The sequence below is a fragment of the Mchenga conophoros genome, linkage group LG6, assembly GCF_057382185.1.
Source record: "Mchenga conophoros isolate Kocher_MC1m ecotype Shallow Benthic linkage group LG6, M_conophoros_male_GT1.1, whole genome shotgun sequence".
NCBI lineage: Eukaryota > Metazoa > Chordata > Actinopteri > Cichliformes > Cichlidae > Mchenga > Mchenga conophoros.
In genome coordinates this window covers 14,126,532-14,153,550 of record NC_140531.1, presented here as the reverse complement: position 1 = coordinate 14,153,550, position 27,019 = coordinate 14,126,532, and the positions used below count along the sequence as shown (strand labels likewise).

At 43.4% G+C, this 27,019-nt stretch overlaps 1 protein-coding gene across 2 annotated transcripts in view; it reads right to left on the bottom strand.

Moving 5' to 3' along the window:
- Positions 1–781: 781 nt before the first annotated feature.
- grin2ab (glutamate receptor, ionotropic, N-methyl D-aspartate 2A, b) overlaps positions 782–27,019 on the bottom strand; it is a 126,243-nt gene continuing 100,005 nt past the window's right edge. For both annotated transcript variants that reach the window (XM_085276325.1, XM_085276326.1), the window contains exons 10-20: positions 26,761–26,963; positions 20,029–20,197; positions 17,597–17,750; positions 15,977–16,102; positions 13,478–13,707; positions 12,604–12,764; positions 10,409–10,596; positions 9,393–9,631; positions 7,191–7,374; positions 5,507–6,290; positions 782–5,412 (exon numbers count right to left, since the gene is read on the bottom strand). In XM_085276325.1, the coding sequence (XP_085132451.1) occupies positions 4,410–5,412; positions 5,507–6,290; positions 7,191–7,374; positions 9,393–9,631; positions 10,409–10,596; positions 12,604–12,764; positions 13,478–13,707; positions 15,977–16,102; positions 17,597–17,750; positions 20,029–20,197; positions 26,761–26,963 (3,441 nt within the window). In that variant the 3' untranslated portion in view covers positions 782–4,409. The remainder of the gene's footprint in view (positions 5,413–5,506; positions 6,291–7,190; positions 7,375–9,392; positions 9,632–10,408; positions 10,597–12,603; positions 12,765–13,477; positions 13,708–15,976; positions 16,103–17,596; positions 17,751–20,028; positions 20,198–26,760; positions 26,964–27,019) is intronic.

The following is a 27,019-nucleotide window of genomic DNA, read 5'->3' as shown; positions in this document are numbered from 1 at the left end:
TACTGATAGAAATGAGAAGAAAGCTACGAGTTCAGGCTATTTTGCCTTCCATACTGTATTTCCATGTACATTTTCAGATGTTTCCAAATCTATAGGTGTGAATGTGTGAATAATTGTCTGACTGTATGTGTTAGCCCTGCAGCAGGTTGGCAACCTGTCTAAGGTGCACTCCACCTTATCCTATAACAGCTGGGACAGGCTCCAGCCCCTACCCCCCTGTGACCCTGAAGTGGAAAAGAATGGATGGATGGATAGTCATAGAGCTTATTTTTGTGAGGATACAAAAGAACATGGAAAAAGATGACTGGCTTTTTGTTAATGGAGCTTAGGCAAACCCAACTTAGGGGACTGGCCCACAAAAAGAAAATGTCTATAGGACCACTCTCAGCCCCAAAAAACAGGGTTCGAAGAAGTTTCAGAATTTCTTGCAAAGATTGGGAAGGTGAATTCCTCTGTCAGTTACAAGGACTGTGAAAGGTTGTCTCTGGGCCAAAAGCACATAATAAAGAAAATGAAGACATTGAAATAGGATTACAAGACAATAAAGCATCAAAACAAGAAGACACCACCTGATGGTTGGCCATTACATCGCCTCAGAGTTCCTATTAGCCCTGCTAATGCAGACAGTAGAAATGCCAGGAAGGTTCCTGGTTCTCTGGATCTGTTTAGTCTAAAAGTGGCTAATGAATAATTGTGTTTTATTTTTCTTAAACTTCATGTTTAACACTTTAAAGATGAATTCGTTAGTGGCAGACTGAAGAACTGACACAACCCAGACAAGTAGAAAAATGTAACCTTTACTTATTTACAGATTGTACAGAGGTACTGAGTGACAAGGTAGTATTTACAACACAACTAGTAGCTTAGAAACCCCTGAACTTATACACAAGTGAGATACACGGCAGGGAGACCCACAGGACTACACACCAACACACTCTGTCCACCTAGTACAGTGTATGTGTGTTTGTGTGTGAACACCTGGGCCAAACTGAGATCTGTACTGAGCCCCGGGAACACTAAGTGTGCTCCTCGATAGCGGCTATGTGGGAGCCAGCCGGGTGCCTTACCGCTGACATCATGGGGCCAGGAGCCAGGAAGTGTAACCATCCAGGCCTCTGACCAAGACATGGAAGGGTACGTGTTGGTTCGTGTAGTCCAGTAGGTCTAACTCAGGGAGAACTTAGGTGTTGCAGCAAAATATGTACCACCAGAAACACGAGCACGTCATGCAATTTGAAAAATCTGAAAGTAAAACCAAAAGGTTGGTGTAAAAACCTGTGATGGTGGACATACAAAAACGCATACCTCATGCTCGCTTAATCACAACGGTACAGACGCAACATGTGTGTGTGTGTGTGTGTGTGTGTGTGTGTGTGTGTGTGTGCCTAGCTGTATTTGTGTTGTATGAGTAAGAGCCAGGTCAGAAGGTTACGTGTGGGACGAAGGGAAGAGAGTCCAGAAAAGCACACAAGCACACACACACACACACACACACACACACACACACACACACACACACACACACACACACACACCACAAACAACCTGTAAATACACACATCCTCTGTCTTATATAAATGCCTGCACGGTGTAAAACACACACGCACACAGACACACTCACACTCGCTCACAGGTAAAACAGCACAGACTTGTAGTGGAACTACGTGGGTGGGAGGGGTTTTTTTGTATTAACCACACAGGCTGGACGATCATTATTCATTGAGTGTGAATCAGATGACCCAGCTACGTGCAGCTAGTTAACAGGCATAGTTAACTAGTCATTAACCCAGCAGTGACGACTGTACAGTGAGGTCCCAACCAGCAACACACCAGAGGGGAAAAATAAAGAAATAAATGAAAAAAAACCCAAAAAAACAAAAGCAAACAAAATCACGATAATCTAAACCATGCCAGTCTTTTTTTGTTTTTAAGAAGCAGAATTAAAAAGCCACGTTGTTATTGAAATGAATTCAACACTTAATACCATTCAAATCAAACAAATGAAATCAGTTTCTAACATTTAAAACAAAGATTTTCTCTGTACAGAAGTATAATATTGCAACCTGATATTGTGCATATAACTCACACATCAAACCTGTTAAGATTACCAAAAGAGGGGCAGCGTTCACCGTTCAAAGGTGCTGTTTTTTGTTCAAACTCTCTCGCATTCTTTGCAGCCAATATATATATTAGATATATGTGAGCGTGGTTTGCCTGTGTGTGTGTGCGCGCGTATGAGAGAGAGAATAGAGCATAGAAAGAAAGAGAATAGACAGACGCTCAGCTAATGGGATATCAAGTCCTTTTTCCATCAAAATCCTTGTGTTAAAAAATAAATTAATTAATAAATTTAAAAAACAAATCAGTGCCCTTACTCAGTAGATTATGGATTTCTAGAACACTCATACACACATTGCCAGCTTGTTGAGTGTGTCTGTGTGTGTGCGAGTGTTGCCTCTGTAACGAGTCACTTTGCAAACTCTCCGCGTTGCCACGTGACTCTCAGTGCTGAAACACAGCGCCGTGTTCTCGCCAACACAAGAGCCACACAAGTACCAGCTTACTCTGACGCGCGTCCAGGAGCATTCATTAGATGAGTAAATCTGCAACAGCGATACACTCAGCCTCTAAATTCACTACGGAGACATTAAAACCGGCTCCTTTGCTTGACATAGAAAGTTATTAGAAAAAAAGCACTGGGATCCTACGAGAGCCGAACGAGTTCTCACAGCTACTGATGTTAAGTGATTTCCAGCAAAATGTTGAGTTTTTTTTCTTTTTTCTTTTTTAAAAACACCACGACTGAACTTTAATCTTCTCATACTCGGTCTACTCTACAGGAGGAAGCAGGGGGAGTGAAAAAAGAAGAATCGAGGAGGAAACCTGGTTAAGGAGAGGGATGGAGGAAAAGGATCAGTGGGAGGGGGCAGGGCGAGAAGATGGAGCGCGGGTAAAAGTTCAAAAAGAAGAGAAAGATTTCAAGTTTGTGTTGTGTATACTGTATGCATGATGCTGTACCCCATTATCTAACACTGTAAAATGTCCGACCTCACAATGGAACGGTGCCCTAAACCCCAATGCCAAAGAAGAAATTAAGAGAAAAGAAAAAACATCTATTCAGCGAATGACTGAGAATATTCATATTTTTCAGTATAAAAGTGTTTTTGGTCAAACGTCTTGTGTAGGTGGCAGGGTATAAAATCTACAAAGTGCACAAAATGAAGCTATCTTGTAGCCTCGACACACACACCCAACCCTACACTACTATCCTAGACTACTGCGTATGTGTATGTGTGTGTGTCTGCATGTATGGATGTGTGCATATATGACCCTGTATAGGAGTTTAACTGTAACACAGGGCAGTAGGAAGCATGCAGTATGACCTGAAGGCTAGCTAAGAGAGGAAGCAAGGATGCTATACTGTATGTCTCTAGATCGATAAAACACTAGAACACACACCCTCATCCTGAGAGGCTTTTAACTGGTGGCCGCGTTCGGACCACTTTTTGGAATGTTCAATTATCTGACATCAACAGTGACAAACAGTCTGTGGTTCCCCCCCCCCCCGTAACAACAGACAGCACGTGTGTGTGTTCGAGTGTTTGTACGTCTGCGGGCGGGCGCCGATACACTTCTCAGACCTGTTTCCTGACCAGCTGCCCGCTGCCCGGTCCGGTCTGTTACATAGATAGTGGTTTCCATTCAAGTCAAGGATTACTCTAAGTGAAGTTTACTACTCTTTAAGCCATGCTGGCAGTGCAGTTTGGAGGCTCAGACAACATACGGGTTGACTGGAAATCATAGTGCAACAGGAGAGTCCTAGAGAGGGGGTGGGTGTGTTTAGGTTAAATATGCGTGTGTGTAATCTCAGAAAGAAAGGGGTTTCTTGTGTGTCCCCTTTATCTCCAAGAGGCTGGTGAGAGGGCGTGACAGGTCGGCTCGTCTTCCAAACACTTCATCACAAGTTCCCTTACGTCCCACTGCTGGCGTTAAGAAACCGGGTACAGTGTCCCTCGTATTCCACAGGATGTCGATCCGTCTTGTCGGACAAATTGTCAGTTCGTGCCTCGTTGCTCGCGGCTCGAGGCTGGTACACACACTGACACTCATACACACACACACACACACTCTCTTCATCTTGTATTGTGCCTCCAGCTGTCCCTGTGGCCCTCCCATCTCTGACCTATGGAGGGTGTGGTAAAGAAAACAATGATTTATTTACTCGCTGTTAACCTTTTTAGTCCCGAGCTTCCCGCTTTTCACCCGTGTGTGCGTGTCTGTCTGTGTGTGTGTTTCTTGTGCATGTGCTTAGAATCAGAGCTGCCTCGTCCGGTCACACACACCTCTTTCTTTGCATGCGTGCGTGTTAGTGTGTTTCAGTGAGATTTTTAGTGTGCTGCGTGTGACTCTCAGACGTCAGACTCGATGCTGGGCATGCGGCGGTAGAGCCGGGGTCGGTTGCCGCCCGCGCTCGAGGCTCGCGGCGCTGTCACATAGCTCATTGGCTGCGAGGCAGCAGGTGGGACCATGTAGGCCACAACGGGAGGCTCCTGCGGAGGGTAGAACACCTGTTGGTCGACCTGGCTGCCATGCTGGTTGAAGTGATGGTTGCCATGGTTACCCAGAGTAAGTGACACAGGCATTCGCTGCTTATAGAGCTCATGGGCGGAATTTCTCAGTGGCATTCGTGTTGTAGCCTGGGAGGCGGGATCGCGTTGTGCCGTGCCCGGCGCCGACTGTAGGAAGGGGTTGTGGGATGGGCGGTCGGGGAAGAGGCTCTTCGAGCGCCGCGGCAGAGGCATCGGGGTGTCCAAACTGTGGTGGTGGGAGGGTGAGGGAGAGGGGGGGCTGCGGCTGCTCAGCGGACGATCAGAGCGCATTGTGAGAACATTAGCATAGGCCCCCTCATCCAGGGTCAGCTCCCTCTCCCTATCTCTGTCAGGCAGACTCAGCCCCCGCATGTGGGGGTGGGCCTGCGACTGCCGCTCGGGAATGCCGTCCGGAAGCACATTCTCGTAAGAGTGCTGGCGACTCAGCTGGAGGTGCTGGGCCGAGGAGGAGGTGGGGAGAGGGGACGGGGAGGAAGGGGTGGGCTCAAAGTGGCTGACAAGCCCGTCCCCCTCACCCACCAGGCCCAGCTCGCTCTGGGGAAGGTAGTGCGTGAACATGTCCGCGCTGTGTGGGTGAGGGTGTGTGTGGGAGTAGTGCGAGTGCAGGTGGTCTTCACTGATGTCATACAAATTCCCCAGGTGGGCGCAGGCATCGCAGCGAGCTTGTGGCGAGCGAACAGTGTAGAGGCCAGAGTAACCGCTCAGCTTGGTGAGGCAGGAGCGACAGTGGCCGGGCCTGACACTTTGCGTCCCTGGACCTGCGCTTGGGGCTTCGAATGAACCTCCGACCTTCTCTTTCACACTAGAGGGAGAGAAGATGCAGCTGATTATACACAAAGAGACAAAACAAGCACCTTAAACGGGGCTTTATGTGCGATTAATGCTAAATAAAATACCTGCTGTGAGTGTAGGTGCTGTATTTCTTATCCTTCAGAGAGTGCAGGTCGGCCTCAGCGCTGTGACTGTGGTGTAGGAGGCTGGCGCTCAGCTGCAAAATGGGTGCGTCTGACTGGTGGGAGAGTGTGTGCGGGTATGTGCTGTCAGGTGGAAACAGGTCAGGGGGGTAAGGGTGCTCATCACTTCCCCCCTGGCTGTCTCGCTGGTATGGGGGAACGGACTGGAGACTGGCCTGGTCTGAATCAATGGAGTAGATCTTGGATGCTCCACCTCCACCGCCTGCTCCTCCACCGCCCCCACCCCTCTTCCTCAGTTGATTGATTGGCTTAAATCCGCCCCTTGCTGCCATGGAGTCAGAATCTTTGTGTGACGGTGGCCGACTGGAGCACTCCGAGAGGTCCGAGTGCTGTGGGTCCTCGGGTAGGTAGCGCTGGCTCTTCATTTGTGGCGGTCCGGGCCCAGATGCAGGGGCGGGGCTGTGGCCTGGAGATACGACGCTCGGCTGAGTCTTCAGGGTCTCGACACTTTTCTTCCACAAGGCTCGGGGCTTTGATGCAGTGAGGCCCGCCCCGGTGAGGCGGGTTTGGCCGTTGTCATCTGTGATTGACAGCTGGGGCTTGTTGGGGCTGGTCTGGTGGGGTGGAGCTTTTTGTTGCCCAGGAAATGGCGCAGCATTATTGAGGAGGTTTTTGTGCCTCCCGGACAATGACAGGAAGCCCTGTGGACCTGCAGCGTTGCTATAGAGACCAGGACCCTTCTGAGGCAGAGTATGGAGGGAGTTACCTAGGAGACAAGGAGAGATGCACCTTAGACAGAAGATACAAAATATGGATGATTGGTTGGATGCTCAGCCAGGTCAGCTGATACATCATCTACTGCCTCGACATGCAATGTGTGACATCTAATGTATTTCTAATCACGAGGAAGGCGTGGACATGACAGTCAGCAAGGTGAAAGTAGTCACCTTTACTCACGCATACAGACAATGTAAAGAAAAGGCAGATGCTATGTGAACGATCTTATTACAGGTGACACGGCTTCCTGATTTGCGCTGGCACAATATATTAGTTTTGAGCTCAGAGCTCAGAAAATACAGTTAGTAGAACCCCTCTATGGTTTAGAAATGCCCTTGTTCTTCCAATTAAAGCTTTTATTTAATATAACATGAACCTGATCAGAAGATCTGCAAATGATGATTAATGATTCATGACATCATCATAAATTATGATTCATTTTTAACTGAATAACTGTGTAGGAAAACAGAGGCCCGTTGCCAGCAACAGTGTGTGAATTGCTTATTGCGTTGCCTAATGCAAGTTTATTAAGTTAGACAGCAAACTGATCGTGTTAGCCCGGCTGAAAACTGTTGATTTAAGAAGCAATAAATTGGATCAGTCATCGGTTCGTCTCCAAATGCCCCCCAAACAAGAACACTTTCTTCTGAAACTTGTCTACACCAGGCCATATAACAGTCGGTTTCACTCTTCAAAACCAGCACATAAACGCTTGGATGATTCTTTCAGTTGACGACCTTTAAGGCACCTCAACCGCTCATTGTTATTTATCATCAATGATTCCAACAACCACTAACAACATCTAACCAATGCCATTTAAAATGATAAAATAGACTTGTCTTTAAGAAGTAAGGACATTTCCAAGTGACCCTCTGAGTGTACTGAGTACCTTTCCCTGACATCATGTCTATGATGCTGGGCTGCACAACGACTGTGTTGCGTTTGGGAGAAGGCAAAGCGATGGACTTGGCAGACTTGAGCAGGTGCAGCATGTTGGCTTGAGGACTGAAGCCCAGCTCTGGTGCCTTCTTCTTCATATCTATATGAACGCCGTGGATACAGCTCCATATACCCTGAGAGGAGACGAGGAGAGGAAATTAATGGAAGAAAAGGAAAGGAAATGAGAGCCGGAGAGGAGGGAGATAGGAGAGATAATAGAGAGTTAGTGTAATTCACAACCCAGTGACTTCACAAAAAAAGTTCAGACAATCCCCGAGACTAATTTCCTTGTGAGGTAAATTAGCAGAGACCTCTGCATCCTCTCTCCAGTGCGTTTACTGCAAACCTTAACCTCATTTTGTTTTTGTAATGTGGCTAGAAGAGATAATCACCACTTTTTTAGATGAACTGCTTTCTGAGGCGCCTAGAAAATTAAATTTAGGTGATGATGTCACTGGAGGGGGCCTTTGAGTGCAAGGAGATGTTCTTCCTAGAGCCACTTAACCTCCAGCATCGCTGCTCTAACAGCATGTGCACGCCAAGAAACACACACAGTCACACAGACACACACACACACACAGGACTCTTTTTGTAAAACACTTAATGTGTGAAATGCTGCTCGTCTGGAATAAAAGCCCTGCCTAACACAGAGACATGACATATGAATAATGAAATAGTGGTCTGTCTGTGTGTGCCCATTTTGCTTTTTGGGTGTGTATTTGTGTGTGCGTGTGCATATATCAATGTGTACCCCTGTTTGGTCAAGCCTGTCCCTCATCTCACTCCACCTGCGAATGTGTTGCCATTTTTAGAAGAGAGCCAGCGACGCACCGAACGTCAGAATATTCGATATCGGATGCCATCAGCCTATCAGCAAACAGGATGACATTTAGCAGTGGTGAAACTGGGAGAATATCTTTGTTCTTTCACTATATTTTTTAACTTTCACGTGTGAGAGAGAAGGGCGTTGTGTGTATGTAAATGAACTCGCGTCCTCTTAGTTGTCTGATTCCTCTATCCTGTCGCCCGTGCGCGCAGCAGTAAATTCATCTCTGCCTCAGCTGGGCTCCATTATCACACTGCCCTTCCTTCCTTTTTAATCACACACACGTGCAAAAAATTATTGTATCCTAACAGTAACAACTGTTTGTGTTTGAGACAGTTTCAGACAGCTGAATCACAGCAACACACACAGGCCCGTAGATTTATGTGAGTTTCTGATTCATCTGTTAGAAAAGTCCTTTCTGCACATCCCTGTGTGTATTTTCGATGCCCCGGAATAAGCATAAAGATTAGGCAAATTACAGAATGGATTAAAATTTGGATGCTTTGTTTTAGAGGAAATTTTTCACAACAAGACAGCAGCAAACTAATCATTTCTTAAAATTTACTGTGCTGTTTGAATTATTGCTGTTAGGCACCACAAATGCTCTCCACCGGCCCTCACAGCCGCAATAATGTGCTGAGTTGTTTTTCCCTGTTATTTCTCTGCTTCGGCCTGAAATAATCTACAAATATAGTTATGTTTGTTTCTCTTGCAGATTCTCTGTATGTTTAGCCCGCTTTTTCTCTTTATCGGATTTTCTTTGAGAGAACTCTGTTAGCCGGCTGTGCTGTTAAACATCAATAACATTATGAGACACTCACAGCCCTCATCCCATTATTGATATAGGAAAATCCAGTGCTTTCTTGCAGTCTGAATGAGCGTTGTACATCAGTTGTTATACCCTATAGGGCCCTGTTTTATCACTAAGTGCCATTCACTGCTATGAATTCTAACAGCAGCTATCTATTCCTCAGTCACACTAGAGTAAAAGAGGACGGAGACATCCTTGTGACTTGGAAAACTGACGATTGCATTGCATTGAATATTTTCACATTTGGCAGCCAACTGCACATAGTTGAGGTGACCAACTCGTCAAAGTCTGTTTGAACTGACTGTGAGTGGTTGCAGACTTGGCCCCTGTCTGTGAAACAATCAAAGGCAACAAGACTGCAAGTCCATGCTTCAAAAATGCTGGCAATGCTCCAGTGTGACTGAAGCATTAAAGTCCTGCGTGAGATTTTGAAAACTAGGAACCAAAACTTCCTGCTGTGAAAATGTGGGTTCCTGTGCACGCTTCCAGGTGTGTGATGATTTCCTCTTTCTTACCCTGCTGATAGTGAAGAGAATGCCCGGCCTTCCAGAGCAGACACCAGTGAAGCAGTATCTCAGTCTCCAGTAGAAAAGGTGCTCCGAGATGAAGGTGAGGATGGAGAGGCCCATGGCCGTGGCCAGCATGTAGAAGACCCCTGCCATGTTGTCCACATCCAGCTGACTGGACATTACCTCATTCTTCTCATTGTGGCAGATCCCAGTCAGCCACTGAGCTTCCAGCTCCTCCATCTCACCTGTTGCAAAGATGAATGTGAAGGGTTAACACTGGAGGGGAAAAAAGAACAACGTGAGGAATGAAGGCAAAGGAATTCGAGACGTAAGGAGAAAAAGTGAACGAGGTGATGGGTGGCAGAGGGCAAGAAAGGGATGTGGTGGGAAAAGAGGCATATGAGGCGAGATGGGGAGAAGGGAGGAGGGGCGAGAGGTGAAGTGGTAAATAGATCGTAATGGAAAGGAGACAGGAGGCGGAATGGAAAAAAGAGGTTGTAGGAGGAGGGCGAAGAATTGATAGTGATGGAGTGATAAGGAAAGCTGGGAGGAATTATTATCAAACTGAGTGTGTCTGAGAACGCGTGTGCTTGAGCACGAGGGTGTTTGCCCTGAATAAAATGGCCGTGTGTGAAGCAAAGCGCTTTAGTGGTTTCAGCAGTTTGATTTCTGTCCGACTGATTCTCTTTCTTCCATTCGCACCATCTCACAGCTTATTATACAGAACAATCTGGAGGAGTAAACATAACAGGACACGGTGGGCACACACACGCACACACACACACACACACACACGCATGCGCGCACACAAACCCGGAGAGTAATGATGATGAAATGGTGTGTTAAGACTAGCCCTTGATAGCTTTCTGACAGAGGGAGGGAGGAGGGAGGCTGAGTGTTGGAGGGAGAGGGGTAAAGGAGGAGAAAGCTGAGCGATGGCACAACTGAGCAAAGTCCTCCAACAACTTAGAGACTTTCAATTTCAGTACAGTGTGTGACTGAGATGGCTCTCCACGGCTTACCGTCTCCTATGATGCTCAGTATGGCCAGGTCAACCAGGCGTTTCCAGTAGGATCCTTTCTGCAGGGCAATGCCATAACCTGTAGTGGCAAAGATATAACCGCTGCCGATGGTCACCAGCTTACACCCATCATCTCTCCCCGCCATGTAGTTCAACACCGCTGCATCGTAGATGAAAGCATCCAGCTTCCTGTAAGTAGTATACAATATACTTATTAAGCACTAACAGATTGAAGCCAGAATATAAAACAACAATCAGGACCTGGAGCTCGGTTTGGGTGAAGTCCCATTACGTGATCATTGTGTCCAAGTTAGATGAAAGTCTCACCAATAACGTTGGAAGAGTAATGCTTTTTGTGAATTGTGGGCAGATGATGGATGTCTCACAGTGGCAGACACCTCACTGTTCCTTCGGCCAGATGAGCTAAAAAAAGAGTTTACTAATACTTGTACAAACTTTTACTTCACCGACAGTCAAACTGGCTCAGTTTTTTACTGTGAACTAAATTATTAATAATAATATTTAATGTTATTAATTAAAATTGCAAGATTTTGAACGTGAGCCATTTTCACCTTCTGAAAGTGTTTGAGATCCACTGATTTAATAGAAAGCTAAAGCCAGTTAGCTTTACATATTACAGAATGTGTAGTCTTTAGGCTTCCTTTTTTAAACTAATATTGTGCTAATTATTCAGCTTTTGATATCATTTGGTGTAGTGTTCATGACATTTGGTGGAGTCAGGACAGCTGTTTTTGCTCTAAGCTAACTGGCAGCTAGCTTAAACTCTTACATTTAGAAATCAAAGTGGCATCACTCTTGTTAAACAGTCAGAAAGAAAACGAATAGGGGTACTTCCAAAATGCTCAGTTGTACAATAGCTGTAACAATTGGTTAGTAGTAACTGAAGTTACTATTTTTATAGTTTTTGTATGAACTTTTGCCTTTTTCTCATAAAACCAAGAAAAACGTACCTCTCCAGGGATTAACCCCCCCCCCCCCCCTTCAGTGAAAAACAAATACAAGAAGGAAAGATAATTTTGTGTAACTGATATTTTTCACATAAACAGGCTTGTACCCTTCAGTTTTTAGATCTTGTTTTTGCACTGACACTATGGGCTGCTAGCTAAGAGGCCACAGTTTGTGTCTGATACTAGCCCAGATGTGAGCCTGATACATCTGAACTCAGCAAAGGAAAAAAAAACGACAGAATAGAGCCTGATGAATGATTGACCAAATACAAGGCAACAAGGACCCTCTATCATCATCCCATATAACAGAAGAAGCCTGCACTTAACTTCATTTTGGTTTTATATAATAGAATGAGTATACCTTGGGGCTAGACATGTGCATAAATATAAGTTATACTTTGGATGTAAATGCGCATATACTGTATGAAATGAATACATGGGCGATCTGTTGTTGCTGAGAGTTGCTGCTCCACAGATAATTTTAAACTAATATTCACTTGTGTAACTGTGCACAGCACTGGAAAACAATATAAATTAATTAAAGGATAGAGAGCGTCCTGAATGTGCGTCACAGACCATTTCATGACTGGACTGAAATTTTAACTCAGACTCCCAAGTGTTTATATTTTTCTCTGTCAAAACAACATTTTTTTTTTGCCTAATAAGTTAGCAAAATACTGATGATGCTGCTGAACGTCTTCATTATACAGTTTTGATGCTGTATAAACAAAGCCTAGTGTATTAAAAAACAAACCTTATTTCTTTCATATGCAGTATCAATAAAGTAATTATTACGGAACAAGAAAACCAAAGAAATGAAAATTATTTCTGGAGAAAGATCAAAGCCTGCAAAACTAATGAACAAATAAGAGCACTGTAGCCATCCTTCTATTTAGTGTGTGTTTAGATGGAAGAATAAAGGTAGCGAACTCCAGAACAAATTACACTCTCCCTGTTTTGGCAGCTCGTTCTTTCCAGCAGCAACAAGACTCTATAATGAGCACTTGCAGACAATGTCAGTGACAGAAACACTCAGCACAGTTACTGCAGCATTTTAGCATAAGCTACTGTTTAGCCCCATGGGGTCGAGTTCCTGCATGATGCAATGACTCTTTTTGTGTTTGTTTTCACATGTTCTTAAGCATATGTGGTGTTTGCCAACAGAATGACCGCCTCAGGTATAAAGAATCTTTCCTTGATGTGAGTTGGCTTGACAAGTTAACAGTACCCGGTCTTGAGGCTGACTAGTGCATCCACGACGCCGGTCTGATGGTATTTGGTCATGTACTGATGCATATCTGGGTAGTTCTTCCTGATGTTGCGCTCGGTGCTCCCGTTTGGAACCGTCCCGAACCGAAATGGAGGGGAATAAGAGTACGGGCTCTGGAACTGCAGTGAGGAAAAATAAGTACAGCGAAATAGTGACATATTGTTCAAAGGGGGAAAAGACAGCGTGAGACAGGAGCACAAAGAGGGAAAGAGAAACTTTAAAACAGAAAGGCTCAGAGATGAAGAGCAGTGGTGAGAGACAGCAGGAAGACAAAGTAGGAGTGAAAAAATGGGGGGGGGGGGGGGGGGGGTCGAGAGTAGGAGTCGGAGCTAAAGTGTGAAAACGAAGGAGAGGGAGAGGAGAGAGGAGGAAGAGTGGAGAGTGACAAGAAGAGACAGAGGAGGAAGGAGGTGGGAGAGACAGTGGAGTGGACTCATCAGTCATCATCATTGTGTGTCCAGTCTAGCGTAAGACTGGCTGGGGTTCTGCTGACACTGTCAGCCCCTGGAAACTACACACACACACTCATACACATCCAAACACAAACACACACGGCTTTGATCTATGCAGCTTGTGTGTGTGTGTGTATGTGTGTGTGTGTGTGTGTGTGCCTGTAGGTCTGCTGTGCTGGCAGTGTTAGTGTGGTGACAGCTACGGCCAGAGGGTTTGGGCTGTTGAAGCCCAAGGGCGCTCCCTAGAGAGTCCTGTCTGGCTGCAGGGCTGGCATCCATTACAAGAGCAACCCTGACTGTGAATGTGTGTGTGTGTGTGTGTGTGTGTGTGTGCGCGCGCGTGTGTGTTTACATGTCCATTTGTGTGTGTTTAACCCCACCTTCTTGTCAGAGAGTCCAGTGACTTGGTCCACAAACTCTTCTTGGATCATGAAAGCAGCCAGGTTGGCAGTATAGGAGGCCAGGAAGATGACAGCAAAGAAGGCCCACACCGAGACAATGAACTTACTGGTGGTGCCCCTCGGGTTCTGCACAGGCACAGAGTTGTTGAACACCAGACCCCACAGCAGCCATATGGCCTTACCAATGGTGAATGAGGGGCCATGTGGGTCTGTGAGAGAGACAGAGACAGGGACCAGGCAGGGGAGAAGAAGGAGCAACAATAAAGAAAAAGTCAAAAAACGGGGAAAGGACCCGTGTACAAAACCTTAAACTCACAACATGAACTTCAAAAAGTTTGAACTTTGTGTAAAATGTAAATTAGAAAAATGATGCAATGACTTACAAGTCATTTCAACTACATTTAACTGAAAATGGTGCATGTTTCAAAAGGAAAGTTAAGACAGGGGCAACAGAAGACTGGAAAAGTTGTATAATGCTAAAGAAAATAAACCCAGCAGAACTTATGAGGGTTTTTGGTAACGTGAGTAGCTGTTTCTTAACATAAAAATACAAAGTAAACTGGGGGTTTTATTATCTACATATACATTGTTATTGCTCTTAATTGGTTCTGTGAAGCACCTCTGGTTTTTAAATGTGCTATATAAATAAAATTGTATTGTATTTTATTATTAAATGATTACAGTAATGTGTGGTAATTCCTGTGCACGGGTTCAGAAATACTACAGAAAATCAAAATCTTGGTGAATACAGGTCATTGCTGCACTAACAGTAAGTTCAAACTCTTCAAGAAAAACACAATTTAAAGCTCAAGTTGAGGGAAAAACGGTCCTGTGGTCTGGGGGAATCAATATTTGAAATTCTTCATGGACAACTTAGAGATGTTGTGTGCTCTGGGCTAAAGAGGAGAGGGGCCATTCAGCTTGTTTTTTTTTTACTTACAGTTCAAAAGCTGCCATCTGATATTGTATATGGAGTGCTTTAATGCAAATGTGCACATCTGTGAAGACACCATTAATCATGAATGATGCTAAATGATATATTATTTCATCAAGATAAAACCAAAATACTTTCTGTGAGTAATACTAGAGCATGACCGAGTCCGAGTGCTAAGCCTGGTCAGGCCTGCGGTCCAGAACAAACTGTCAACATATGTTGCAATATTTTACATGAAAAATACAACAAAGGAAGTCCTGTTGAGCAAGGGAAACATTCTACTGTCAAAACAACAGCAACTGGTTGTTAACCCTTTTTCGAGTGAGAAACCAAACTTCAGTAAACATCCAAAATGGCCTCAACCCCTCTCTGTGAAGTCGAAGAGCTTATATGTATTTCTCCCAGCCCCTCAACATCATGGCATCTAACCAGCCCAACCCTAACCCTAAGGTAACTAATATGGTAATTTCACTGACCTTGATTTGCAACAGAAAAATGAAAAACTAAAGAATTAAATAAATTTTTGTAACGTCTTCTAACGTCTTTTTTAACTTCCAAGTATTTAAATGAATTTAAAAAATAATAATAACAATAAGAATCAGAAAACCCTTGTTTTTTTCTTACACCCGACTGTGTTTTTGCACAGGTTCTTCTTCCACCTCCTTCTCCTCACCATCATGTGATGCTTAAAACAATACGTGTTTATAATTGGCAGCCTATTTTAGAATAGAGACATAATTTGTAAATGAAGGAAAAAGTGCTTTATAATTTAATAGAATCAGGGGGATGATTTTTGTAAAAATGCACTCAACCTGAGCATTTTTCAATGTCACTGTGAAGAACAAGCATTTTCTTGGGTTTTAAAAAAAAGAAATAGTGGAAAAAGTTTTTGGCCAATCAAATCAAAGTCTCAAACAAATTTGTCCACTAACTGATCTAATTTCCAATTTGGTGGGTTGAGCCAAACCCAAATGAATGTTTTTCAGATTAATATGTTTCAGAGGAAAAGACAAAAAAGAAGATGAAAAAAAGCAAAAGAGGTAATCAGATCTCCAAATTGTGGCTTCAATCAAATCTAAATGGATCTAAATGTTCAGGTTAAAAATCTAGTTACAAAGTTTTAAACCAAGCACTCATTGTTCAATCAGTGGGAGGTGAAAAAAACAGCAAGCTAAACACATTGTATAGATTTCCTGAACTTTCAGAAGTGCTGAGTGGAAAATCAAAGGAAAAAACATTCACTTGCTACTTCTGGATCGGCCTTTAGCTGATTTAAATGTTAAATTAAGTCACAACCTTTTGTACAACATTAATCTCCAATTCAGAGCCGACAGGGAAGCTCCAAGTTTTGGTTTTTGATGACGCCTCAGATTACAGGTTTGGTAGTTCTGGGAGAGAAATGCTAATGCTCTGTAGCATTACCTGAACTGTCTGAAGTCAAGTGATAATAGGTCACTTCTTTTGCTTCAGGGCGTCTTGCTCCTGGGAAAAACGATTGGTGTGATATTCTTTGTATGTGTGTGTGTGTGTGTGTGTAAGTCTACCTTTGCCTTGGGCCAAGTTGCGGTTGAAGCCCAGCGGACTGACAAACTCAAAGAGGAAGACGGCGATGGCTGTGACAATGAGCAGCATCACAAACATCATCACCCAAACCGATGCACTGAAGGGCTCTGAGAGGAAGGAGAAGGAGAGAGAGAGGGAGCAGAAAGAGTTAAAGGCAAATCGAGTACACGAGACAGCGAGATATCGTGGAGGAGCAGGAGTGAGGGACGTAGAGGGAAAGTGGAGGCAGACAGACTCGCGGAAATAAAAGAAGAGACGCACACACACACACACACAAAAACAGGGATGAGGGGGGAGATAAAGTGAGGAAATGATGATAGAGAAGAAACAGAGAGGGGAAAAAGGGATACAGATGGAGTGAGAGAGGAGGGAAGGAGAGGGAGAGTTAGTCACAGAGAGTTTGACGGAGCACATTTCCATATTTCTCATTATTCCCTTGGATGAGAGCTGAGAGAGAGGGAGAGGCCTGGGGCGGGGGAGATGGTAGAGGAAAGGGTTAGAGAGAGAGAAAGGGAGAGAGAGGGAGAGAGAGAAAGGGGGGGGAGAGAGAGAGGAACCAAGCCCAGAGTGATCTGCTGTGCCCTGCTGTGGGCATGTGTATGTGATCTATTTGTGTGTTTGGTGTGTAGCAGGGCAGGAGTTCAGAGAGCGGGATGAGTGCCAGAGACATTGAACCCAGACAAATTGTATGTGTGTGTGTGTGTGTGTGTGTGTGTGTGTGTGTGTGTGTTTGTGTGTGTGTGTCACTGCATGTGTAAGTATGCGACTGCCAGAGTTAGCCAACCCTGAGAGATTGTGCGCTGAGGTGCCTCTAATATGAGTGCGAGATACTGAACCGTCACTGATACCCTGGCGCAGGCTCAACACACACATTTGCTTAAACACACACACATGCATACATGCACGCAATCATACAATAAGCTTTAACATAAATACACGCACAAAGCATTCACCCCTTAACATACATACGGCCACAGCACCTTCGTTCTCCACACATCCTTGTCTCACTACACAAACGTCCCAATATATAAATATATATAAATATATATGTATGTATATATAATATCGCAAAAATGTCTTGTTTTTGTTTTTCTCCCAGCACACACACACGTGCATACTGACACATGGCTTGACACGCTGGGACCAACACACGCATGGTCCAATACATCCCCTCGCTCCCTGCCTCGCTCCAATGACAATACAAGACATTAGGCAACCACAGAGGAGCGCTTCAATTCCTAGTCGTCTGAACAACTGGAGAGGAGGAGAAGGCAGGGGAGAGGAAAGGGGGGAGGGGTGTATCAAGAGTGCTTTGTCTGAGCTGACTTTTCAAAAAACAGCTGGCACGCTCCACTTCCTCTGCTCTGGTAGAAATATTAATGTGCTTAGGGTGTTGAGGCTCAGATAAAGTCAAGAGTACAAGTGGAATTTGGCCAGCATATACTGTCTGAATAAAATATTCCATTTTATGTGCAAGACTTCGCCAACATGTAAGCACCTCCCCTTTTCTCTGCCCCCAGTAGTCAACTGAGTTGGGGGACCGCCAGAGAATAAAAGAAAAAAAAAAGGGGGTCGAGTTAAAAAGAGAGCGATGGATTTACCGAGGAAGGCTGAAGGCGAGACGGTCCCGTTGCTGCGTGACACCATGACGCTGATGCCGGTCTCCACAAAGGGCACAGAGAAGTCGATGACCTCCGACCTCTCCTCGTTAATGGTCAACGAGCCAACGGCCATCTCTGCCTTTTTATACACCACCTAGCAACCAGAGAGAGAGAGAAGCACTGTTATACCGAGAGCATGACTTACTGCCTACACTGTCAGAAATAAATACAGTGAGCTCTGTAAATATTTGGACAACATCACACAGTTTCACTCTGACTTTTTCCTGCTTTTTATTTTGGATGTGAAATATCACATTGTATCACAGGGTATAACTCGGAATGTCAGCCGTAGTTGGAGGGCAGCTCCAGCCAATCCGATGAAAAGTGAAAGTACAGCTGTCTTTTTCATTGTGCCACCATTTGTAAATGTCTCAGTGTATTGTGACAGAGGGACATTCTGCTCATGAAGATGTCTTTTTTAGTAGGAAATAAAATATTATGCTTTTCTTTTTCAAATGTAATTGTTGAAAGGCTTCTAGTGGTCTGATCCGTGAACGATCTGTGGATCGTAATGTCAGGTTTCATTATCTCTGGTGTAAATTTCAGTTTAAAGGTTTCCCTGTGGCAGCGTTTAGGTTTAATATGATCTGTGGCTGAATAAATCATTTCCAGATAAGATAATTGATAGGAATTGGGTAAGACTGATGGTGTCCTGTCCCCTTTTTAAATCAGGACCCACGGACATAACTGTTCAGTGAAAAGAAACAAGCGGCTGGGCAGTCGTTGCATTTCTGTTACACTTTGAAGCTAATCAAAACAGATTAAAGAGTACCTCCCAGTGCTGTGTTTTGAGATCTGAGAGTGCAAACTGTAGGTTTGAGAGCAAAGCTGATATTCTATGTTTTTCATATTGATAACAAACTATGTGAAACAACCAGAAACATTGAACTGATCCAACTAATCGCATTGTTTTTATAGCCAAAGTCTAAAACATGCCTCGGTGCCCCCAGGGCTCCATCGTTGTCCTTAAAGTAATAAAAAGAAGTCATTAGATTTACAAGTTCCCTCATTAGAATTAACACAGGCACTGCAGTTTATTTCAAGTTCATCCCACTTAAACAGTATTGCTCTTGTACTGAGACATTAATTAATTTAATTAAAAAAAACAATTGCGATTACTGAGCCTCTTTAAAAAAAAACCCATTAGCAATCCATTTTTTAAGAATCACTTTTATCGGTATTAAAGGAAATGAAAGTGGGAAAAATGCCCCCCCCCCCCTTACGGCTTATTCATTTTTACTTTGCTAAATATTATTGTTTAACTGGCCCCTTGCCTCTCAGCCCATTCACGTTTCTAGGACCATCAATTATTACTCATTTGGCCAAACTAGCATGGCTCATTTACCCATGATGCCCTGACAGACCGGTTTATGGTTAGTGAGATAGGTCTGTCACCCCTAACTTGTCATTTGTCAACAAGTGTCATTACTAATGTGAAGAAGCATATTTTACACTGCATCTTTTAATAAACGTAACTAAATGTGGGTATTTGGGAGTCTCGTTTGGTGCCTAAACCAAAGCAGAAAGTGAAAATAAGCCAAATTAAATACAAAACACAAAGGTCCCAAGTGTCCAACCTTGAAGCAGATGGCCTATAGCAGCAGAAGACCACACAAAGGATCTGAGGCTACAATTTGCACAGGCATACCAACATTTTCCTGGTCTTATCAGTCTGGATTTCTAATGTGATTTTTGGAAGTAAAGGTCAACAACATGAAACCATGGATCCATCCTGTCTTCTGATGGCTGCTTCAGGATAATGCGCCATGTCACAAAGCTCAGATCAACTCAAACTGGTTTCTTGAACATGACAGTGAGATCAGTGTACTCAAATGGCCTCAACAGTTGACAGATTTCAAAACAACGGAGCACCTTTGGGATGTGCTGAAATGCGATTTTCACATCTTAGACAATCAAAATCAGCGAGCAATGTTTCGAGCCGCTTGCTAAAACTGTTCCATGAAGAATTTCGGTAGTTCTGAAGGCAAAAGGGAATCCAACCCAGTGCTGGCAAACTGTAACTAGCTGTAACTAGCTACTAAGTGAAAACGTGGGCATTGTTGATTTCTAAAGGCTGCCAATATATCTGTGTGCCAGTATGTGAAGGAACCAACTCTAAACGACATCTTGTGTGTAATTAGGAAACGCAGGTGGCATCTCACAGAACATCATTATATTACGCCCGGAGAGAGAACAGGTTTCATTTTGCAAAAGTAGCCTGGTAGCGTAAGCATAAAAAAAACTTAGCAGGCAGCACTACGTCACTGCTATACTTAAAGTTCTATTTCATATCATTGTTAATTGAAATGCTTGCACAGAAAGTCAGACTCACAGAATATACATTCATTTATTAAGAGAGAGACAGGCAGTACCTCTCCAACCATGCCATTCCAGACGTTGTTGATCTTCTTTCCATGTTTCCCGTTGGTGACCAGGTAGAGATCATAGGTAAACTTCACATTCCTGGCTATCTTCTTGAGAATGTCAATGCAGAAACCCTTGCAGCACTGCTTAATATAAGCGCCTCCTGATGTGCTGTTACTGCAACAAGCATATGCACAAACAGAATTAGGTCATTTTTTATATCAGAGGACATTTGAGTGTTATGTGTGTAACTGTGCGAGCTGCCTGCTCGCTCCACATCTGGTGGTTCCATCAAACTGTAAAACTAGAATTATGACACTACTAAAGGGTAGAGAGAGCTTTCAGTCTGTGTGTGAGGGACTGTGTGTTTCCCTTAGTGCCAGCTACCCAAACCAGATGAAAACACAGGGGTACCGAGCATAAGCTACTGGGCTTTAAATAGAGCCAGGCTCTACAGAACAACCAACCCACATAATTAAAATATCAGCTGTCCTTTCCTCATCTGTCTTCTGTGTCCTTTTCGCTCTGCCTCCTCGGTGTTTCTCAGCTTTCGTCTGTAGGAAGATGCTGCCCCAAAAAACTCCGCAGCCGCACACATAGGATGCACAGAATTCGAGCTGGTGTTTAAGTAAACTTTTCTGACAGCCGTCCCCGAGGACCTCAGAGCAGTGAACTAAACTGCATTGTTGGATCAAATGATTCTCATAATCTATTAAACCCTACCAGCATTTTCAAAAGCATTTCCATGAAAAGTTAATTCCGTTCCCATGTCAGCAATCTTTGATGTAGCGTACTGTATGCGGATGGGAGCAGCAGCTCTGTGACCTTTTCACTTGCCTTTTTCGCTGACTCCAATTCAGGAGAAAGTTCATGAAGAACTGAGGGATTCACGCGCACAGAACACCGAGAACGACTGTCAAAGACACGACACATCAAAGGATTAACAGATCCTTTAACTGCAGTCGACTGTATCTGCGGCGCATCATTACTGCGTGTACGAGAGAGACAGAAAGAGCCAGAGCAAGCATCGTATACGTACGCGTGAGTGAGTCTGAGTATGTAAAATCTCAGTGTCGCAGGTGTTCTAATGCACACATACTGTATACATTAGTTTTTCCCAGCTGGGCTCTCTCTGAACATGCAAACACACAGACACATATACACACACACCAACAGGCTGTCTGAGGTTCACATATAGTACATCTCTTTGATTATTTTCATAACAACAAACAGATGCAAATGATATGGAAGTAGTGACTGTGTAAATGTAGCAGCTGTAGGGGTTTAGATACTGTATACAGATGTATGGACATCTGCACATGAAGTGCTGCACATAAACATGACAAGTGTAGAAGAAACTTGTCTTTTTACCTCAGATTTTAGAGCAATCCCCTCTAGCGGATGACTGGTTAAGGTCACAAGTTAAGCTCTGTATGAGAGGTGATTCAGATGTCTAATAGTCCTTGCCTGCAGTGCTGATAATCTCAGAGGTTGTTATGATGCATCCATTTCTCTGAGGCATCTCCCGTCTGCCTTCTTTGAGTTCTACAGATGCAAAACCTTTAATATGGTGGCTTCCGGCTGTTAAAGAAATCTTCAAAGAAAGTAATTACCGGTGAGTTTTTGCACTTCCCCTGTGGTTAGCAGTGACAGTCCTATCCTATCCTATCTATGCTAACCCACGCTAATGACTATCCTGAACAATTTCAACTATTTTCTGCTGTCTGGATGAACCGACGCATTGATGACACAGAATGCTTCAGAAAAGAGATGTTAGTTGAACATTAGGGCTGTGTTGTGGTTAATGAAAGCACACATATGGTACTCAATAAGTGACAAAATTAACCTCAGTCGATTATAATGCATATTTAGGGGCTCCAAACTGGACATCCAAAATGTGCAAATGAGCAAAATAGAAAAGCTGCCTTATCTTGTCACGGAGAGCCACTGGTCGAGGTGTCCATTTGTAAAGTAGATAAATGGAGCAAATCCAAGAGGAGTTTAATTGAGAAAGTTCTACTTTCACTGTATATCTGAAAAATATCTTCTTTTTGTTTATACATTCAAGACGGCATGCGACATATTTCAGCCTCTACAATAATGCCTTTTAAGTTCTTTCAAAGAGAAGAGTCCTCAGTATTGTTTGACATGCCGCTGCTGAAAAAAGGCTCAAAAGCTCTCTGCTGGGCTGACTTAAAAACAAATGTCATGTACGTTAAAACACATTGAACTGATATGACATCTGAGGAATCTATATTTGATGTTATTAAAGGCCTATTATCAAAAATATCTTTTCATCATTTTCATCTTAAATCAACTGAAAAATTATCAATTTGTTGCAACACAAATGACATGCAGTGCAGAACAAACATCAATCAATGAGGTGGACAGTAACAGTAAAAGTGTACTATGTTGTCATATATATATATATATATATATATATATATATATATATATATACACACACACACATAAAATAATCACATTAAATGAAGTAGCATGGCAAAGCCTGTGTGAATTTGTGATACTGTTGTCAAGAGTGCTGATAACAGATAACAAAATGTTCTGGGATCTAGATAAAGACATCAGATATCAGATAAAGACTTGCTAAAAATAATGATAAGAAAAAAATTTAAGCAAACGGGTATGAGGGTTGTTTTTAATGTGAGTGAGGAATCAAGATATTCAAGGGAATATTTTACAACACAGGATATGGAGCAATTCTGCTTTCCCGCCTGGAGTAGAAAGGACATTTTGCTGTTGGGGAAGAGCAAGAGCAAAAAAAAAAGAAAAAAAGAAGAAGAAGTCAAGGCCAGGTGAAATGACGACGAAGCTGCCGCAGGGAGCAGAGAGCTAAGTGGCCAGTTGTAGCAGAGCACAAAGCACAAGCTGGTGAGTTTGGATAGGCCGCAGCCTGCAGATATGGACGCACGACTCCCCGAGGAGCCTTGAGCGCCAGGACCAGAATTTAGAATTCGATGCGAACAGCCACCGGTAGCCAGTGAGGAAGAAGAGTGTGGAGGAGGTGGGGAGCGCAGGGAGAACTTGGGGAGGTTGACGGCAGGGCAGGCTGCAGCGTTCTGCTGAACAGAATACTTTACGAGGCCGGCTTGGTGGATGTTGCAGCACTCCAGATGGCTGATGACAAAAGGTTGGGCAGCGTCCCACATGAAACATCTTTTCATTTTCTGTCTCCAGGCGTGGTGCAGGCTGGGGTTTGTTCTTTTTTTTATAACATAAATTAACCTCTGCTAAAATTGTTACACATAACTGAGTGCCCCGGAGTTGCCCAGAAAGCTATGTTCTTGGTATGAAAACAAAAAAGGCTGAAAGAAATTTAATGCCTCTGATGATCAACATTTTCTAATCTACTGAACACTGTGTTGATGCCAAGATAAGGTGCTTGTTTCACAGAATACCACATATCAATAATAAGTTTATTGATATAGCACCAAATCACAATAGCAGTAGCCCCAATGTGCTTTTTATTGGAAGGTAAAGACTATAATCAGACGGCTGCCTGTGAGCAAGTACTTGGCGACAGTGGGAAGGAAAAAGTTCCTTTTAACAGGAAAAAATCTCCAGCAGAACCAGGCTCAGGGAGGGGTGGACATCTGCCACTAGCGGCTGGAGGTGAGGGGAGGGAGACAGGACAAAAGACATACAGTGGAAGAGAGTCGAATAATAACTAATGATTAAATGCACACTGGTGTATAAACACATAGAGAGTGAAAAAATGAAGAAATACTCAGTGCATCATGGGTTGCCCAAGGAGCCCAGACCTGTTGACATAACTAAGCCTAACTAAGAGAAGGTTTAGGGTCACCTGATCAAGCCCAAAAAGCTTTATCCAAACAACTGTCTTAAACCCAGTTATTTAGTATACTGCATGTACTCTTCACATGTACAGTATACAGTATACAGTATACAAAAACTTTTTAATGTTGTACGGATACGAGGATGTTTTAAATTTAATTCCCCCCTCAAATTGTATCCCCGTTCCCTTTTAGAAAACATTTTTAGAATATTGTCAGGAAGCAGGTTAGAAATATCCTGTCTCAGAGTGACGCTGAAAAACTAGTTCATGCATTTATTACTTCCAGGCTGGACTACTGTAATTCATTATTATCAGGATGTCCAAAAAACTCACTGAAAAGCCTTCAGCTAATCCAAGATGCTGCAGCAAGAGTACTGACAGGGACTAGAAAGAGAGAGCATATTTCTCCTGTTTTGGCTTCCCTTCATTGGCTTCCCGTTAAATCCAGAATTTAATTCAAAATCCTGCTCCTCACATACAAGGTCTTAAATAATCAGGCCCCATCTTATCTTAATGACCTTGTAGTACCATATCACCCTATTAGAGCACTTCGCTCTCGCTCTGCAGGCCTACTTGTTGTTCCTAGAGTATTTAAAAGTAGAATGGGAGGGAGAGCCTTCAGTTTTCAGGCCCCTCTTCTGTGGAACCAGCTTCCAGTTTGGATTCAGGAGACAGACACTATCTCTACTTTTAAGATTAGGCTTAAAACTTTCCTTTTTGCTAAAGCATATAGTTAGGGCTGGACCAGGTGACCCTGAATCCTCCCTTAGTTATGCTGCAATAGATGTAGGCTGCCGGGGGATTCCCATGATGCATTGAGTTTTTCCTTTCCAGTCACCTTTCTCACTCACTATGTATTAACAGACTTCTCTGCATTGAATCATATCTGTTATTAACCTCTGTCTCTCTTCCACAGCATGTCTTTTATCCTGGCTTCCTTCTCTCACCCCAACCGGTCGCAGCAGATGGCCGTCCCTCCCTGAGCCTGGTTCTGCCGGAGGTTTCTTCCTGTTAAAAGGGAGTTTTTCCTTCCTACTGTCGTCAAAGTGCTTGCTCATAGGGGGTCATATGATTCTTGGGTTTTTGTCTGTATCTATGAAGCGCCTTGAGGCGACTTTTGTTGTGATTTGGCGCTATATAAATAAAATTGAATTGAATTGAATTGAATTAGTGCTGTTGCTTCACAGTAAGAAGATCCTGGGTTCAAATCCACAATCTGGCTAGTTTGCACTAGTTTCTCTCTGGGTATTCTGGTTTCTTCCCACAGTTAAAAGTCGTGCAGTTGTTAGAGTTAGGTTAATTGATGATTCTAAATTACCTGTCAATGTAAGTGCAAATGGTTGTTTGTGACAGACTTGTGAGTTGTCTAGGGTGTACCCTGCCTAACAATTCAGGGTTATTTCCAAGCCCCCCTGCAACCAGGATAAAGATAGGATGTTAGTTGTTGTAGATCCATTAAATTTTTATGTTTACCAGACTCTAGACTTTGTTGAACATTATGTAATATGAAGACAACATGTAGTATTTAAATGAGCAGGTAGTATTGGGGTAAATGTTATTTAATAGTGTTGAAATAAAATGACAAAATTGTGAAGGATTAAAATATTCCAAGAGCTCAACTTACTTCATCTAAACATGTTTCAATCGTGTTTTATGAACACAAAATGCACATGTTTATTGATTATGAAAAAGTTGCGTTGATTGAACACAATTGTTTAAGTTTCTGCCAAAGCAAAACATTTGTGTGCAACCAATGTCCACTATTGAATCAAGTAAATCCAACATGGCCTTTTTTTCAGTGCAGAATCAAAAGATCTTATAATCAAGCTCAGGCTGAGAGATCCGTTGGTTGTTTTTGAACCCATAAATTCAAGCCAACCTCTTTAAGAAAACAAAAATCAGGAAGAAAAAACTGTATTAAATAATATTTTGAATAAGTTCTCCAAGTCACACGTAAAACCCAAATCATGAAAGGTGCAGAGTACCACCGGGGGGTTTAATTTTCCCATTATGAGTAATATCCACATTCTTCCAGGATCCAAGCACGCACGGCCTTAATGAGAGCAGTGTTAATGTACAATATGCAATATGAGGAAAACAATAAGCAGGGTTACTAATTAGCTGTATTGCAATATTTAAAAACAAGCAACACATTCAGAGCATTTAAAATAAAACACAAATCAAACCGAACTAATGAAACAATAAAACCACAGAGGGCTGCACTTGCCACTAAAGCGGCAGGAGAAACAAAAATCGAGTATACCGACAGATTGGCATTAGCGAGCTGACAGCGACAGAGAGCAATTAATTATTAATGCTGACAGAAATGATTACCTCTGAACCAAATGAGAACTCGGGCTGTGTGTGTCGGTTCTGTCTCTGACACAAGACTTTTATCTTGTACAACACTGGCAAAGAACAGACAGCGGGAAAAGAATACAAAAATCGAGCTAGGCGAAAGCTGCTCCTCTTATAGGTGCGAACGTTTTCAGTCAAGTTGTAACATGGGATGCAGAGTTTGTGAGTTTAGTATTAAGTTGTGCTGAAGCGTAATCGAGTTTGCCTCGATTACAGTGCAAGCTACGTACTGTACATTTGGATTTCAGACTAGAGGACAAACCGATGGTGAATCATTATTATATAAACTAAAAACGAGTGGGCCCAGTATAAATCCCGAAAAGTGCAAGAACAAAGGGCAGCTGATTGACAATCATCCTGTCAGACACACTGAGACTGGTTAGAGAGGTGTGATTCTGTTCAGCCAAGAGATACACAAACAGATGAACTAACACTACCTGTGTCCTAATGAGACTGAACCTATTCGAAGAACAAACAGGTATCTGTCTCTTGTAGCGAAGTATGGCTAACAACCTGGCTTGTGATTTTATGTGGGCAGTGGGCAGGTGTGGGTGCAGGTACTTACTTTTTGACGTGTTTGCGGCAGGGCACTGAGTTTCTCATGCAGGTGCCAGTGAGGATGTCTACGTTGTCCACAATGACGAAAGGTTTCTCTTCCAGAGTGACAATGGAGAGGTGGTTTTCATCGGCATCCTCGTCCCCATAGGAGTTATACCTCGGCCACACCGGGAACATCAGCGACAACGTCGCGTTCTCCCAGCGGCCCATCTGTGAGCACGGGAGGAAAAACACACCAAAAATCACTCCAAAAATCCACAAAAAGA